Below are 19,326 nucleotides of genomic sequence, written 5' to 3' on the forward strand. Positions count from 1 at the left end.
TACTAATATGCCCATATGTAAGTACAGCCTCCTTGGAAAACCTACTTAAAAAAAGAAAGAAAGAAAGAAAGAAAGAAAGAAAGAAAGAAAGAAAGAAAGAAAGAAAGAAAGAAAGAAAGAAAGAAAGAAAGAAAGAAAGAAAGAAAGAAAGAAAGAAAGAAAGAAAGAAAGAAAGAAAGAAAGAAAGAAAGAAAGAAAGAAAGAAAGAAAGAAAGAAAGAAAGAAAGAAAGAAAGAAAGAAAAAACAGATGGCTGCTTACATTAAGAAGTATTTATGAAAAAGCTTTTGAAGAATTAACAAATATTTTAGTAGATGATGAATGTCTCATTGCTAAAGATAATGAAGGGAATTACTGATGCTGTAATACACATATACTGAAAATGTAGTTTCCTTATCTTTTCAAAATAAGACCCAGTCTTGCTAATTCTTCATCAAGTTTTCCTAATCTGTTTCTACGAAAAGAAATAATAAAACGAAGATTTTGGTATTACATCAGTTCTTTCTCACACATACTTCACAAATTCTTCACATATACATAATTTTTTTAAAATGTATCATGATTTAAGAAAAGGTTAAGCTAATGAAATAACCCATCTCTTTTACTGGACTCACATGAAAAAATCCTAGCGGTCCTGATATGTACGGCATTTTCATTCCCAGCAAGTACTTCACTTGAGAAGTCACAACGTGCGTCGCAGCTCCTGTGGTCATTGCACTGATCACTGGTTCTGTTAACAAGAAGGTGGCGTGGCCCAGCTGCAGCATGAACATCGCTACCTGGAGAGCAAGGGTATGTGCATTAGCAAGGGTGAAAATGTGCAGCTTCCAGGTGACAGAGCAGTGAGATGGGCTCCTTTTAATAAACTGTAAGGTAAATGAGGATTGAAAGCAAAAGTCCTTTGAAGGATGAATGTAGCTTACAATGGGACCACTGAACCACCTGCACCATCTCATTCACATCACTGGTTTACCAGACTCTAACATTAAACTTAGTAATGAAAGCAGACTTGAAGAAACTGTTTTCATACACTGCTTACTACCCTGGTCAAATACATGAGAAAAGCAAACATTCCAGTAAGGCTGATGCTAAGACTCCTGTTCCTCTGATATTTGACAGACCACCTAGTCAATACTAGCTTGTCCATAATATGATTCCCAAAGTCAGTAATGTCAATAGCTACCAAATGTATTAGGTGCTGATACTACAGAGATGTGAGCCTTATGCTGAACACTGCATAATTCTGTGGAGATCTACTCTGTCCCAAGCACTGTAACATTGGTGTCTTCAACCCACAGCTTTTCCACTCCTCTGGGAGATCCTAAGCTTCCTGATATCACACTGGCCCCACACATACACAGATGTCAAATACATGTATGGTCAGTCCAGTATTTTGAGTTGCATCAGCTTTATACGTTGAGGTTTCTAGTTTTGCAGGTATTCAGAAAAGGAGCTACAGATTTTTCTTCAGAAGATGGGGCAACATTCTTGTTTACAGAAGATCAGAGATGTTTGAACAGTTATGCATCTTGTTTCAACAAACTTTATAAAATTATAGTAAAAGTAAACAACAGAAGTGGTGGAAGACAGGATTACTAAAACAAACAAACAAACAAACAAACAACAACAACAACAAAAGAAAAAGAAATTCTAAAAAAGTATTAAAACTGACTGTGGGACTGGGAGAATCGTCAGGCAAAAGGAACTTTTTCTTGTAGCTATCTTTACTGTTTCATAATTTGAACCTGATAACTACAAGAAGAGGATAGAGAGTTAGCCAGAGAGAAATGAGTAATTGCAAAAAACCAAACCCCTCTATGTTCATTAATTCAAGTCCTTTTAGTTCTTGTCCACTTTCAGTACTTACTTACCATGACAACGAACTCAGTTTATTATAGTTGGAATTCCACTTTCACTGTGTAGTCAATTTAACTTTATGGACAGTAAAAACTTTTTATCACGTAACAGGCTCTTTGGAAATGACTAATCTCAAACTTTCTGTCCAAAGTAATTGAGTCTGATAATGGTTACCTGTTGCATGAACTCACTTTTGGAGAACAAACCTTAAAACCCTCAAACTCCATGGTCTGGAAGGTGCTGGGTTTTTGCTCGTTTTTGTTTTGTTTTGTTTTGAGCTCTACTCAGAGTAAGACGTGGTGGTCCTCCTTCAGATCATTTGGTTCCTAGGCTAAGAAAATGAAGTCAACCACAAGGAATGTGCTTAGAGTGCTTAGCCAGGCTACTGGAAAAACAGTGTCAAACTCCTTTTCTAGCCAAATTGATTCAGGTCTCAGCCTGTTCTTTCTCAGAGGGAATCAGCTGTTTAGGAGAGAGACACTTCATCCCTTTTTTTTTTTTTTTGTGTGTGTGTGTGTGTGTGATTTTGTGATTAGAACACCGTGTTTTGGTATAAAGAAACATGTTTATGGGCAGACACCAAAACAAAGGTCTACTCCTTTCCCAGAGAAGTATCATCCCAAATGCCCTGACAATTCGATGAATTTTTGTAATACAGGACGCCTTTAATGGAAATCTCTTTCCCCAAAATACATCATATTTTTATCTCAGAATGCCATATCTTATTCCAAGCTATCCATTAACTTCTAATTTAGCCTGATGAAAAGAAACAGATCACTGTCATAGCTCTCAATTACAACAAGATTTTCCTTGTCTCTTTATCCGGTAATTGCAGCAACTGCTAGCCAGAAGACTGGAATCGAGGTGAAAAAAACTGACCTAAGATGATGGCAAAATTTATTCACAATCTTGATCTGGACTTCCACCCAAATTTCACTGATGAGTATCCTCTGGGATATGGAAAATAAGTATTGTAATCTTTTCTCTGTGTCCCAGGCAGATGCTCTGATCATTTTGCTTACATGAAGCATTGGTGGCAGCACAAGCACCAACTTTATTAGCAGGATTGTAATAAATGTAGCCTTACTGACCTCGGAGAGAAGTCCATGTACTTGGCTCAGCTCCCTGCCAGACACATTCTGAAGACCCATACAGAGGATTTTCTAGTTCTCATTGCAGTCCAGCTTGAACAGGGCAGAGGCTGAGATAAGTCACCTGGGACAGTTTAAGGCATATGCAAAGGCAGTACTTTTCAGAATGAAAGAGAAAATGGAAGCGGATTTACACACCTAATGGGATTTTGCTAAGAACAATTTTCTGCACTGGATTTTGAACTTAGATCAAATGCAGTCACTAGCATCCTGCTGTAGGCATTTTGGCCTCTAACACACAAGAAGGATGATGTAAGAGATTGTCAGGCTCTGAGCATTGCACTCCCAAGTGTGTATGCTCAAAGGACTTTTTTCTGTTACAAGTGTTCTGCACAAAATGCAGAGGTGTGATACACTCACTGGCATAAGCAGACACATACAGAAGCCAAGCACAAAAACAGAACACCAGAACATCAGGATGGCTGAGACTGGAAGGGCTCTCTTGGCCATCTGGCCCACCCCAGCTCCAGCAGGGACATGCAGAGCAGGAGGCCCAAGCCAGGTGGCTTCTGAAGGTCTCCAAGGAGGAGACCCCACATCTGCTTGGCAACCTGTGTGATGTGATCAGAACTAGGTCTACTCTGTTATGCTGCCTCTGGGTTTTCCCTTATATTGCATATTTAAGTAAGCAGTAAGAGAATCGAAACAGCAACAGCACAGCAGAAGTGAACACACTTCTTGATACCTCCTACCAACTAGCATAAGTACATGCCCCAGTTCCTGCCAAGTGCCAAGACACTGGACATGCCAGTTCTGGGCATTTTGGCTCATGCTTTACATGGTGGATGGACCCAAAGCACCAAGCACGGGGATCCATGTTTCTTTCAGAGGATGGGTACCAGGAAGTGTTGCAATGTCAAGGGCTGAAACATTTCTTCCATTTAAATACTAACAAGGAAAGGTAGAAGCTCTCTTCGAAGACCTGAGCAATTGGCAATGGATAAAGAAATTCAGTGTTTGTGGTCAGAATAGGAAAAGAGAAAAAAATTAAAAAGATCGTTGATCATTTGTATAAGCTTTGGAGAATTATTTGAAGACATCTGTTTTACTAATTTATTATGCTTTAACAGTGGGTGTGCGAACTCTAAAGAGAATGTAAAGATGCTTTCCTTAATGCTTTTAATTATTGAATACTGTATAGTATTTCTCTTCAAGACAAGAGCAACAGAAAAACTCAGGAACATGTCAACTTACCAGAGAGCTGATTCATGTTTTGTTTCTGAAGGTAAAGGAAAGGGAGCACCAACAGTGACTGAACATTATATTAGAACTGACTGAATGTGGTTTTACTTCATATTGCAACATTTCATGAGCGTGCACACAGACTATTACGACATCTCAACCAAGGAGCAACAGATTCTTACACCAGATTCTTACACGTTTCATCATTCATGAATATCAGACCAGACCCAGGGTCGGTTTTTCCAAGAGAAGTGAAAAAAAAATATTACAAATGCCATAGCTGTCACAAATGCTGAGCATCAGCAACACAGAGTATATGTGTTCACTACCTACCTGAATGATTCCTCCAAGAAATGAAACTGCTGCTGCAACTCCAATTCTCTGCATTTCAAACTCTGACAGGCCCAAGATTCCTGAATTATTATTTGCAGTGAAATTAGTGCCAATGGAAGGAACAAGACGTTCAACTGCATTGGCAGATATTAAGGAAGTTAAGGCAAAAGTTCCTATAAAAAAAAAGCCACAGATTAGCTACCAATGATTCTATACCCATACAAAAAGTTTTTAAAAACTTGGCCATTTTGGGTGGAAGTATCCTTTTGGACACTCTTAAGAATTTTTGAAGTAGTTTTAATTGAAATTTTTTCATGTAAGATACCATTTATACATTCAAATTGAATGCATTTGTGTCTATATTAATGCACAGTCATGTAGACACATTAACAAAAGAGTTTGCAACATGACAATTCACAATGATTTGAAGTTAACATAAATGTTTTTGGATATATGTGTGATGAAATGTTTTTTCCCAATAGTCACAAATGTTCACCATTCAAATTTCTAGAATAATTAAATCATGCTATATACATAGGACCTAGTCCAATATAGTTTGCTGATTCAAGAACTCAACAAATAATCTGCACTCCAATAAATGGAGACAGGCAAGGAAATAAAAAATTGCTCAGAAGGGCAAAGCAAGGTTAATGAAACATTTCATTAAAGATAAAGAAAGATCATAATTCAATATTTAAAAGGACAAATATATCATGAAAGCTCTAAGAGTCTAACAAATGCCCTACTATGTCAGACCAACGGTCCATTTAGCTCGACATTCTGCCTCCAGCTGTGACAGTCAGAGGCATTACTTAGGCAACGCACACAAGCCTGGCCACTTTCTGCAGACCATTCCCTACATAATCCCCAGCATCCTGTAGCTGTTGCACCAGGGATGTTAGCAAGAATTTTAGATTTTTTTTATGGACTAGCATTCACAAATGTGTTGAATTTCTCTTTGAACTTGATAGTACTTTCTGCCTCTGCAGTGTCCTCTGGGAGCAGGTTCCAGAAGTTTAGCATCTGCTGTGGTATATCTTTTAATCTATACTTTCTTCTAAAGTGATCCCTTATGAGTTTCATTGAGCTATCCATACTTCTACTATAGCAAGATGTGATAAGTACAGTTCTACCCTCATCTTTGGTATACCCCTATTTATCAAACTTCCCAGCACAATTCTTTGGGCACCCACAAGGGACTCCACCATCCTGAAAAATCACCACTGAGTCCTGTTTTATGCTTCTTATCCTACAACTAGCTAATCATTAATAAAAGAACTTTCTTCTATCACAAGGGCAACTTCACTTTTTTAAATAACCTTTGCTGTGCAACCTTATCAGTAACTGTTTGACCATTTTGATATCTTATATTGAAAGTACTTCCTTTTGCCATTTGCTTACTGGCACTTCTATAGAATTCAATGACTTTAGTGAGATGGGATTTTCCTGTACAGAAGTCACACTAACACCTTTCATACAGACATTGATTACACGTAACTTTCAGTGATCTTATAGTTTTACCCTAGTCTGTAAAAATAAGGGTGAAGGTCAGGTTTGCAGATACCAGGATTCGCTACAGAGCCTTTTTGGTAAATGAAATCGGAATGGTAACTCAAAAATCTTGTGGCCTTGTCACAGAATGCACTGGCTTCACTTTCCTCAGAAAGCCGTTCCCACCAGTTTCCTTCGTAGCCTACTGATTTTGATGCACTTAGGGAATTTTCAGGCATCCACTTGATCTTCCTCTCCATGGCATACTTCAAATTTCTCTTTTTGGCTTTCCAATCTTCCTACATATGTTTCACCTACCACTTTTCATGGCTTTCCTGCTTACTTCATTTAGTCAATTTTTCCATTTTTTAGGTACTAAATTCTTTCCTATGACAGAAATGTTAATTTTCCTGTCATGTTGAGGCATGAAGGGACTTTTGGAGGATAACTTTTTTTTTTTTTTTTTTTTTTTTTTTTAATGACGTGACATATATTACCTGGGTTTATAATATTTTAATATTAATTTTTCTAATATTTAATATTTAAATTTTTTATCTAATAAGACTGAACTTGAGAACAGTTTATATAGGACTCTACATTTGATATTATATCACAGCAGAAACTGCCTTCAGACAATCATCAATTATATCAAGAGTAATCAAGAAAAAGATGATTTCTGGCCCAAGAAAAAGGGATTTGTTATTCAAGTGACTGATCTTCACACTGACATAACAGACTCCACTAACAAACATCATTCTTGTTGTCTGTATATGTACACAGAACACCATTAATCTTATAGAAATTGCTGGTAGAAAAAGAATTTCAGTGATGGATATGGAGAATTATATAGCAGTTGTGAACAGAGTCTTTTTTGCTGCTGTTTGCATATATCTTCTTTGCTGAACTTTTTGTTAAAATCTTATCATCTTGAAGCAGATTCTAATTAAGATTTTAAAATCTTAAAAATTACAGAGTAATCATAAAATCTTAAAAATTGGGGAAAAAAAAAGAGTTTAGGAGTTAAAATCCAAAATCCCTTAGTAAATGACATTTAGAAAAGTGTAAGTGCAATATAAAGTTACAGTGACAGAATTACCTTGAGTGTATCCTTAACGGGCTTTTTAAAGTATTTAAACCGGGGGAAGAAAGTTGTAAAAGGAAGCACAAAAACATTTAATTTCTGTTTAGTTTTTAGAGAATATTCCTTCCATTGATAACACTTTTTTTTCCAGTTTCATACTTCTGAAAATGTTTAGAGCAGAAAGACACTTACCTGTTGCAACATGACGTCCCATTCCAAATATGGCATATATAATGACAGGGAAGAATGAACCATATAAACCAAAAACTGGATGGACTGAAGAGAGAGCAGCAAAGGCCAATCCTATGGAAAATTAAATGGCGTTACCTCCATGAATTAAGATAAAATAAAATTATTCTGCTTTCAAGTTTTTGAATGTCTATGTTTTAATAAAGGCAGGAGAAAAAGCACTTTCAGTTACAAAAATCTAGACTATAAGCCAACTAATTTACAGTGAGGATCAGAAAGAATCAGGAAGGGTTGTCCATCTACAGTCTTGGTCACCAGTGGAAACTAGTAGGTCATGTATATGATCTGTGGCATCAGCTGTTGTGATTCCAGATTGTCTCCATCAACCATCTCAAACTTCTTTAATAGACAGTTATCACAGGAGGAGGCAGTTCCATTCAGTGCCATTCCCCAAGAAACAAGGTTTTGAGTCTGCCAGAGCTCCAGGCAGTCAAATGGTTATTTCTTGCGTACAGTTCAAAACCTATAATTTTGGTTTGGATAGAGACACTTCAGTTTGCTTTCTTTTAATTTCTTAAAAAAAATAAAATTAAAAAAAAAAATTGTTAATTCATTCTCTTTAGGTGACTGGGTTTTTTCACTCCTTCAGTTGATGACAGTTTTTTTTCTGTACATTAAGCTGTGAGTCCAGAAGTGTAGAAAGTATTTTAATAGTATTTTAAAACAGATTTTAATAATATGAAGGCATCAAAGAGCATCTTTGCTTAAAGGCTTTCAGTGGCAATGTAGAACACTTTAATTCAAGAGCTCCATTCTTGAATTTGAATCTGAGACAAATAACGGTGATGAGGGGAGCAACAAAATGCTGAAAGCCCAGACACGTCCAGCTATCTGTAAAGCAGGCCCAGCAGTTCATCAGCAAAACATCATGAGGAGAAAAGGAGAGGGGAGGATGGGAGAGGAGATACTATAAAACACAAAATTTGGATGCCTTCTTTCAAGCCTTACAGTTTCTTCTCTTCTGCCTTACAGTTAACACGCCTACTCATCAGTTTTGCTTTTTTCTCTTCTTTAACACACTGGTACCATGAACCAGGAAGATCTCTGAAATTACAGTTCTATGCTTGTGTTCACTTGAGCAAGAGATATAAAAGAGAATTCTGATCCAAGATCAACAGAAAAGGGTGTGCCTAAGCAGAATAAGACAGCACAGAAGAGAATGGTATGATCCTGTGCTAACAAAAATGAGCATAGGAAAAATGAGAGAAGATGAAAAAAAAAGAAAAAAGAGACTTTTAAGGCCTGTTCAGCACTGAATACCTCTTCCTTTACAAATACTTTACTAATAAAAATGAAAACAAACAAAAACTTTGTAACTACTTACATAGTACTCACAGAAATATTCTATTCTTGCAAAAGAGCTTATGAAAAACTAATTCGTTTTCCTCTTCAGAAAAGAACAGAGTAAGCAAAATCTGTATAACTTCAGCCATATTTTTATTATAACAACATAAGTGAAGTGAAATGACATCTCTGTGTGAGATATAAATCTACAAGATTCACCATGGAATACTGAAGCAGTTGCCTATTTATCAGCCATATTGGGAAGAGATCAATAAAAGCTGGTTGAGTCAACTATAAAAAATTTCATTTTCAAATTCAAAAATTTCTGAAACACACACTATGGAACAGTTGCATCATTCCTAGGGAAGTCACCTCTGCTAGTTCTTTAATATGTTCTCTGAGTTGCATTTCTTAAGCATTTGTTTTCCACCAGAGATTATAAAGGAAGTGGTTTTAAGTTGAGGGAGGACAGATTTAGGTTGGATGTCAGGGGGAATTCTTTACAGAGAGAGTAGTGAGGTGCTGGAACAGGCTGCCCAAAGAGGTTGTGGATGCCCCATCCTTGGAGGTGTTCAAGGCCAGATTGGATGGGGCCCTAAGCAGCCTGATTTAATATTGAATGTGGAGGTTGGTGGCCCTGCCTGTGGCAGGGAGGTTGGAGATTCATGATCCTTGAGGATCCCTTCCAACCATGGCCATTCTGTGATTCTGTGAAGCACAAAAATTCCCTCTTCATTAGGAAGTTGTAACAATTTTGAAAGATATGATTTAAAATATTTTTTGCAGAAATCATGTTACATTCATATAATTTTTAATTTTGCAAATAAACTGTTAATTTTGGATCTTGTTTTCAGTATGAATCCATGTGGTTCATTTTTAACAGGTTTTCACTCTAAGAAAATCATTCAAGTGGAGGTGAGCTGTGAAGATGTACAAAACAAAACTGGAGGTTACAGTAATATACCACAGGCTAAGCAAAAATACTTCTGAAATTGGGACCATATTCTCTTTTACTATTCAATATCTCAATTTCTTACAGGCTTAAGAGCAGAGAACATTGTTTTTTCACCTCAGTATTTACAAGGTAAACAAAGGTTCAGCTACAGTAAAATACTGTCACCATCTAGCTGTAAAAGTCAATTCTTTTCCCCTAGATGTGTTTACTTTGTTTTTATGTTTCCTAAAACATAAAATCAGAATCAGAAACATTTGACAATTGCAGCCTGAGTGCATTTGATCTAGCATAAACTGTACAAGTTGTAGGTAGAGCACAAGAAGCAATACTGTCCTTGATCACAAACACAAAAACATTGCCAGCATCTCAGTTCAACCCTCTGAACAATGCTGAGAGGTGTGACACAAACACCCAAACACTGCCATGTTCTGTGAAACTCTATGAAAGGTGCTACCCACCTAGCAAATACCAGAATCTATAAAGGAATTCTGCTTTGCTCACAGGCTAACTGGGAAGTACAGCTTTCCTGCAGGCAGATAATCTGAATATAAATCTGGCCACAATTTTTTTCCTGGATAGTCTTTTTGTATGAATTTTCTAGAGGTGGTGGCTCATTCTCTTCAAGGTGAGGTCAGTTCAATAAGGACAGAGCTAAAATCGCAGCTTTGGTTCCAATCTTGGCTCTGCTTGTTGGCTTTATTTCTTGTTACTGAAGCACATCAATTGTGTGTAAGAATAGAGGAAACATTATAAAACAGAATTAGAAAAGACTTCAGGCTTTCTAATTAGACATATAATGTTCTAAAATTTCAAATACATTTTCAAAATATAATCAGTCATATATTTCAGATCACTTCATTAATTTTCATATTAAAACTTGCTACAATGCATTCCATATGCTCAAGGACTAGTCAAACTCACAAAGAATGAACAATAAGTTCAAATGCAGTACATTAATATTGTGAATCTTTTTATTTTTACTGAATTCTTATCATAAGATAACATTTGTGTGGTGCTTTTTCATTGAAAATCATATGTCTGGCTAGCACCAGAAGAATAACAGTCATGATTTGCCACACTGGAAAGCAAGAAATGTGGTACCTCTACTTGTAACCATCAAATGCAGTTAACCATAGAATAGTGAACTTGATGCAAGTAGAAATAAGCCCATATCCCACCACAGGAGAAAGTTCTCTATGTTTGTTAATTTGATAGTTTCTGCTAACTGCACTGCTAAAACCAGACTCTATTTCCCATTAAAAAAGCTATCAATCATCATAATATGAGCAGTGAGTTAAAAATTATCTGCATATAAAAAAAAAGGCGTGTGATACATGCATATGTTGAAAGGAAAACTATGCCATGTCTTTTGGAAATTAGATCTGCAAACCAAACTAATCAAGGAGCAGGAAAAGTAGCAAGTCTACAGTCAATCTGTGGAGCATCAAAATTTTCATCATCTACTTTTTAAGTGAAAAGCTAAATATTTAATAGATTTTCTGTCATATATACATTCAAATACCTTTGGAGTTGTAAACTTTTCTTAAATGTGACTACATTAAGATGCCTTAACTTCAAGTTTAAGGAAGCCAAAACAACACTAGGACATCTTTTCCACCCAAAATGCTATATGCAATCTTGAACTATCTCTGATGCTTCAAAAAAAGACTATTTCTCCACATGTTGGCAAAGGTGAATTATGTAATAGAGATATTTCCTGTAGGTGCCCTGAAATGTAGAATTAACACACACTTGATGAGTCTCCTATCAATTCCCTTGGAAAACCAGCAAATTAGACAAATTTACGTCATAGGGTTTAATTTATGACTCCAGACTAGGGAGAAACAGGGAGAGAAATAGGGAGAGAAAAAGAGAAAAAAGAAAAAAAGAACTTTGACAGATAAGCAGAGATTAAAGGTTTAGACTTATTTAGGATGAATTTGACACAATATCTGAACATCACAGAGACTTTATAAATTACTGTACAGAGAATCCTACAAACTATTGCACGCTGGTCAGCCATAATTCATGAAGAGTGTGGCTATCTCCAAAATAAAGTAAGTATGATTTTAAAATATTTTTTTATTTATTTATAAAGAGTATTATTACAGGGAGATGGCTCTGCATTTAAGTACAAATGGAAAACCAAACTAAGAGGTAGCCTTTTGAGAAGCATCAGCAGCATGGAGAAAGAAAGGCCAATCATGACTGAAGAGACAAAGCTTAACAGAGATGAACCAGACTTTAGGAAATCTGTGAAAAAGACTCCTACTTGGAAAAACTGCTGGTCAAGGATCTCGGCAGTAACAGTTTTCTTGAGCTCTCTGATCCAGAAGATTAGAAGTGGAGCAATCTCTCTTTCTCCATGGATCAACACTGCCTGGCTTTGTTGGTCTCTGTCCATGGTGCTCAGGCACCTCTCAGTTACCAACATGGCACATCTGGCCACAGTCACAGCTCATCTGGCCACACTAACACAGGTCTACCTTTCATAGTAGGCTCCAGAGGTTTCACAGGTCATTCAGAAGCTGAATTTACATTTCTAGCATTCTATCAGACCGATCTACATTAGCACATGTAATTTGAAGACATTAGAAATGAAAATATTGCATGCACAGCAACATCAGTTCCTTAATCCTCTGCTGGAAAGCTGTATAAACATGAAACACTGTCCCTCATTTACTGACTAATACGTTACATTTCATTATCAGCTTACATCATTATTTTTTGTATGGGAGAACTATAACAGAGCTCAGATGGACATTTTCTTCCACAAATCACTTATGAACTACATGGATTCTCCAATGCATTTTCTAGGCAACTTTTCTGGTTCTGTTGCCAAATACACTTATTCAATTTCATCTACACATGCTATTTGTATGCCAGATGTATATTTGCAAGACATATCTGCTCCTCAATAAAATGATTAGCTCCAGTTTGTCTGCTCAGAGTGTATTTACATCTATACATTTATAGTCAGAACCTGGGAGGAAAAGAAAAACACAAAAAAACACCCCCACAAAAACATAAGACCACAAAACAAACAAACAACAACAACAAACAGATACAGCTGAGGTTCCTCCATGGAAAGCTGAAAAAAAAAGTTGGCATCATGCCTTTGAAAACACTGGGCAACAATTCTGGAATGCATGAAGGCAGTATAGTCTTTTTTTTTTTTTTTTTTTTTTTTTTTTTTTAACAAGGTCTCCAGCCAGTGTTTAAGAATTAGTTGTTCAGCAATAAATCCAACTCAAGACTAAATTAACTTTAATTAAAAAATACAAACCATGCCAATCCTCAGTAAGTAATTATTGGACTTGTGGAATGAAAATGCTGGCAGGAATAACAATACTGATTTCATCAGATGCCATGTATGTATTTCACTTTATGCCTCAAGGGCCCTTCCCATCCCCTCACTCCCCAGAAAAACGCAGCCCACTAAAACCAAATTGAGCCAAAGTATTTTTTTCTCATGATAGGTCATAGGAAAGCCAGCTACTGTATAACACTACATACAAATTCTGTATGGAGTGTATCGATGTGCTAGCTGACTATAGAATATATATATTTTAAAAGTCTGATAAAAATTAAAGTCCAAATTTTATAACCACATATTTTCAGATGGATAACTTTTGACTATATGCAGTATACGCAGATGGGTACAACTTTAAATTAAAACTAATGTCACAGTGTTTATGAATGCGGCCAAATATCAAGAACTTAGCAAGATAAAGATGAAACCAGAAATACAGTGAGAGTTTGTGGGATTTTTTTTGTTTGTTTGTTTTCATTTATTTTAGTAAAGCACTTACGTTAATTTATCAACACACATATCTCAATTTAAGAATTCCCTCTTTTTTTTTTGAGCAGCAGGTAACACAAAGTACCAAACTTGTGAAGAAATCTCCTTATGCATTGTGTTCTGATTCTTATAACTGGCAAACGTGTAATTTACTGCATCTACAATGAAATTATGTGATAAAGACATGCATCATCTTATGATATTTCAATTGGCTGTTTTTAGATTTAAATTCTAAACATACTCATGTTAATTTATAGTCATTTATGTGCGGCAGTTGTATTGAAATTTCTCTCAACTCTTGTACTTACCCATCTGATAAGAAACACAGTCATCTACATTTTCAGCTTTCAATTGATACGTATAAGCCACTTAAATCTTCTCCCACATACAATCTTTATTTTTCTGATCCTCCTCCTAGCCTTTTCCCACAGAAGTTTGAAGTTACCTTCCATTAACACAAGCATCCAGAATTATATATTTCAGATAAAAATGTATCAAGTCATCACCTTCTTTGCACCTTTACATCTCCCTAATACTTTTTTTCTTTTCCAATAAGCTAATAATTTTCCAGCAGTTTATATAAACTACCCCAACTGTGTGCATCAGTGCATCTATCTTTAGATTGTATAGATCTGAAGCAAAACACAGAGCCTTACCTCTGAAATGGGTTGTAGGATCAATTGCTCTCCTATCCATTATTGTTACACATAAAAATATTATTTTATTCCCATTAAAGGGAAATACACATTTACTGCTTGCATCTGGTCCAACTGCATCCAAACTGCAGTCTTGTAACTAGGATGCAACACTACACATGCTACTATCAAATCATACAACATTATTCCAAATTTGACAGAATCTTTAAAGAGTAAGACATCTTCAGTTGTTAATCAGAAGACTTAATTTTCATTATAGGACATTATATGATGTCCTAACCACAGTACTCTGCTTAAGACTTCAGACATATCTGTGTCCCCTAATTATATAGAGAACTGACATTCCTAAATAAGTTACATACACACATATACATATTCAAACAGACTATAACTATGAACTCAGCTGCATGACTGGGGGTAAATATGCACTGTCTTTTTCTGACAAACTCAGATTAACATTTTTGCAGACCATGGCAGTCAGAGAAGCTTAATGATGGGTTGCAATATTACTTACATGGCTCCTAGATGACAGCCTGTGTAGACAGTATATGAAACAATCCAAAACACAATACGATACATTACACAATAGCAATCCAAAGGCAAAAAAAGGAGATGGGTATGTAATTGCATAATTCAAATACTGAAAGAAGCCACAAAGGTATTTATTTGACAAGGTAAGACCATGAAGGATTGGAAAATGGATTAATCAGAGATATACTAACAGCTTGGTAATGAATAAATGATGCTAAGAAAGATCACCCATAAAAGGCTTTGAAACTAAAGATAAATTACTTAGTACAATAGAAAGTTAGAACAGACAGTGAAAATGAGCTAAGCAGGTGCATTCTGAACTGATATGTATGGGCTATAATACATGTTCAGGAGGCAACAGAAAGCAGGATGACAGGCTTATGAGACTCAGCTGCATGAAAAGACTACATCATAATGCATCTTAATATTATCATGCAAGAAAACTTAGGAAAAATTCAGGTACTGTTTGATCAAAATATGCTTTTCCTCCGAGTAGACGAAATCCAGGTTACACGAAAAAAACACAAGCAAAATTCTGGTGTTAACGTGTCAGGTTAATGGATGAGATACAAGAAAAAAAATAAGACCTATCTTAAACTTTTTTTAAACACAATTTATTACCCACAATACCACAATTATAATGACTGGGAAAACACATCACCTGAATTCTACATCTTCTGTGCTTACACCCGAGCCAGTCTCCCGTAACACTTCTCTAATCTAATCAATACAATCTTCTCAGTAACATCAATTAACTTTAACAAAGTCGATGCCTGAATTCATATGAATCACATCTGGAGTGGGCTGGCTCTGGACAGCAGCTAAATATCCCTAGCCTCCTCCTCCCTCCTCTGAGGGACAGGAATCAGAAAATCAAAAGTAAGAGAACTTGCAGGACAAGATAAAGGCAGTTTAATAGGTGAAGGAACTCAACCAAACACATACAAAGCAATGTAAAGGCAATTGTTTGCTACCTCCCAGAAGATCAAACATCCCAAATTTCACTATCTCTTACAACTAGATCTCCATTGGAATGCAAGAACAGCTTTCTGACAACTATAGTGAAGAACACTGATTATATTTACATAATTTCATTTTGGAAAGAAAAAAAAAAACAACAAACACAACATATTAGGAAGTTCTAAATAATCTACATGGAGACTGTAATTGCATTTGTGTGTATGGGAGAGAAACAATGAATAAAACAGAAACAAAACTCTACCTACTTCAAAATCATCTTCATCTTGATGGAGTATTAATGAGTTTTAAAAGGGAAATGAAACGCTAGTCTGACAAGCAAATGGAGAACTTATTTGTTATTTTACAGAGTTATTTCTCTAGCCTATCAAAAATAGATTTTTCAGAAATGCAGACAAAGTAGTAATTACCAAAACGTGAAAACTCAGCTTTCTTAACTATCTGTGAAAGTAAGCAGCAAACTTCAAGATGGGAAGAAAATATTCATTATAGATTCTAAGATTAATTTTCAGCCTTAGGTAAGAATAATTTTTCAGCCAGAGTAAGAATAATGATTCTATGTTTGAGAAATGAGGTGTTGAGAAGTGTGTTATTAAGTTATAGTTTTGTGCTCTTGAACTAATGAAGCCTAGTTTCTTTTGTTGGTTTAGACTTGAGCTTGACTGGCTTTGCAGTCTGAGACAATGCAAGCTTCAGCTGAATCTTTTCAGCAATTAGAGTATTCAAAGTTTCCATTATTGGAATTTTGTAATTCATAGGGTCTATTTTCACTGTCCATATAATTTATAGAAACATAATTAACTTGGATGCCTCTTTCTCTGCTGTTGAATTCACAAAAAGACGCTAATATTAAAGGACATGCATAGAGACTGCAGAAGTATTGTTTCAGTAGGTAAGTAGAAGAGTTTGTCAGTGAATTCTGAGACTTATTAATTAAGGTTAACTTGGCATTTTTAGCAGGGAAGAAAACAACTACAGGAACACACAGAGAAGGACTACTTGTTTTCAGACATGACTTGGTATGAGCCCTCATTCTTCAGAAATGCCAAGCAGCACATTGTGGTAATTCCATTATATTCCTTCTCATCTTTCTACCTTCCTCTGTCTTGCCTCCCCTACTTAGGAATTGGATCTGTTGGTTACATGGGATGTTATTGATCAGTATATTCTGACCACATGGTTGAACATGACTTCTTTAGTTATGTTTTGATCAAACTTCAGTAGAAGTAAAAAGGAAGCTTCAGAAGATCCACTTTCTGCAGTAATTGTTCATTTGATAATGATTATATTTTTAATATGATAGAGAATTTGATTAGAAAGAGTATGCATAACACCTTGTGCCTCCTGACGGTCTGCACAACTAAAGACAACTGAATGTTCAGGTAGCATGCCTTTCTCATACACTGTTCCTAGACTCTGCTCCACAGGACATAGTTTCTAGCAAAGGACTAGTTTCCAGTGTGCCACAATAGAATATATTTAATCCTAAATTATGTAGTATATGCTCAAGTAATTTAATTTTCAAGTACCTGATTTGATGATGAATTACTGGGTTGAAGACATAACTCACATTTAGATACCAAGATTTTTGATAATGAAAATCACTAAATGAGTGGTAGTAGCTCTATAAAATATTGTCCAAAATAAAAAGAGTCATAAGAACAGCTATTCTGAACTACCCTATACATCACTCACTGAAAACATTGTGTGATGGTAATTGTAAGGCTTACAGCACTAGTAAAAGAGTTAATGCAGCAAGTTCTAGAGAAGTAAGTTGTGCTCAAGTAACACTACAAACATGATAAAGTATTTAGCTCTCCTTTTCCATAACCTAAAATCCTTCTCAAACCTGAGGAAGCAGTGAGGAGAAAGAAAGGAAAAAAAGTCAGTTGGAGGAAAGAGTTTCAATACACTCATTTTGAGAAAGTGTAAGATTATTTCTAGCTTTCATAAAAATAATACAGAAAAGCAGTATTCTCTATCTTCTTTAGATTTTCTCAAATGTATCTCTCACATTAAATTGCTGTTAGTACAAAACTCAAACAAGAAAGTTCTATCGAAAACTACTGGCATTATAAAATTGCTATTTTTCATGAATTTCAACATACTGTTTTAAAAGTTTTAATTACAATTATAGTAAAGGCACATACTAGTGAAACTGGTACTTTACAGCGTTATAGTATTAAGTTTCTTAAAGTTCAATCATGCCAGTGCAGATGTTACTAATTAACTTGGAAGCACAAATACTTACACAAGCCAGTTGTTTTCAGCTGCAGCATAATTCAATTAAAGTAGTGCTTATAATTTAACAACATAAATGATAGTAAAGCATAGCCAGTATGGGGAGTTGTTAAGAAATAACATATATATGTATAGTTTACATCAGGGAAGGGATTGAAAATTATCTGAGGCAGACAAGCAGCTGGGATTATCTGAGACAAGTATAAAATATTGCCTAAAGAAGTGACACTACAATGGACATATTGAAAACAGACCAAAGCATTTATTTCCCAGTAACAACCACTTTGGAGACTCAGATAGCTGGGACTTTTGTTTTCTGCAGGTCATTCTGCAGAGTTTTGTTTCTAGGAGTTTTTCTTTCTCTTTTTTTTTTTAGTTTTAATTTTTTATGTTTATGAAGCAAAATAGAGTCTAGCTCCACCTCTCTTTGTATTGCTGCTTGACAAGAGAAGTGACAGGTAGTGTAATACAGCACTAAGTCAACACAGAAGCAGAAATATGCAAGCTGTGTATGCACACACTTTGTGGTTCATGTCACTGACAGAAGTGCCCTTTTAGTACAGAACACTGTTATCTTTTACTGCTGTACACTGGGCTTCCACAGGTAACAGTATAATCACAATGATTACTTCTGAGCAGATTTTCTTAAAATGCGGACAACATATAGACAAATTACAATGCAGTTACCATGTAGATACATTTTATTTTTCATGTGGAATAAAAAAATGTGGTCACGTAATTGATAAAATCTTGTATGTAATCATTTGCTGTGTGAACAGAGTTAATGCTTCCTTATTTCTTGTATTAATTCTGAAAAATTGTCAAAGGATCGGATATAGAGGAAGTTTTGGTTCACAGAAAGCTATTCAAATAACACCATGTATTTCCATCTGCATGGATATATGCATAAGATTTAAGAATTTTTATTGTATTTTTATTTAGATCAAATCTGCTTTTGATAGGTAAGGATATAAGCTGTCTAAAACTAAATTTTAAGATAATATGAGCATGAAGAGGGTGTAAAAGAAAACCAGATAAATCCAGCAGGATTGGATTTCAAGATTTCAGAAGTTTAACTGTACCTTGAGTCACCTGCTGGATGGCCAGCATCATCCCAGACACCATATCGGGAACCAGATTCTCCTTCCAATCGTAGACGGGCACCCACTCCAAGATGGGCAGCCGCCTCACGCACCACTGCTTGATATCTTCACAGCGAACAGCCCGGATCTTCCCCCACACCGCTCTCCTTCTCCTCTCTGCCCCCGTCATCACCAAAACCCCCAAAAGAAGTTCCTTGTGCAGAAGAATGAGTGGCTGAGAAACCACCCTGATCTGGGTCGTTCTCCAGGTTTCTTCCGAGAATTTGTGGTTCCAAGACTATAGGGAAAAAAATTGAAAAAAAAACAACAAAACAACAAACAACACAGAAGCACTCACATTTTCTGCAGCTGTGCTCTCACTATGCTCAATAAAAGCACTTACTAAATGTCATAACTGTACGAACAGCCACGCGAAGCTCTCAGAGCAAAGCTC

At 35.9% G+C, this 19,326-nt stretch overlaps 1 protein-coding gene across 1 annotated transcript in view; it reads right to left on the reverse strand.

The window, feature by feature from the left end:
* Positions 1–19,062, reverse strand: part of SLC26A7 (solute carrier family 26 member 7) — a gene marked incomplete at both ends in the record, with an annotated part of 54,637 nt that extends 35,575 nt beyond the window's left edge. The window contains 6 exon segments of the mRNA XM_079533194.1: positions 614–778; positions 4,523–4,695; positions 7,287–7,397; positions 15,366–15,402; positions 15,406–15,422; positions 18,873–19,062. Of these exon segments, the coding sequence (XP_079389320.1) occupies positions 614–778; positions 4,523–4,695; positions 7,287–7,397; positions 15,366–15,402; positions 15,406–15,422; positions 18,873–19,062 (693 nt within the window).
* Positions 19,063–19,326: the final 264 nt, after the last annotated feature.

The sequence above is a fragment of the Tetrao urogallus genome, assembly GCF_951394365.1.
Source record: "Tetrao urogallus genome assembly, chromosome: 3".
NCBI classification, from domain to species: domain Eukaryota; kingdom Metazoa; phylum Chordata; class Aves; order Galliformes; family Phasianidae; genus Tetrao; species Tetrao urogallus.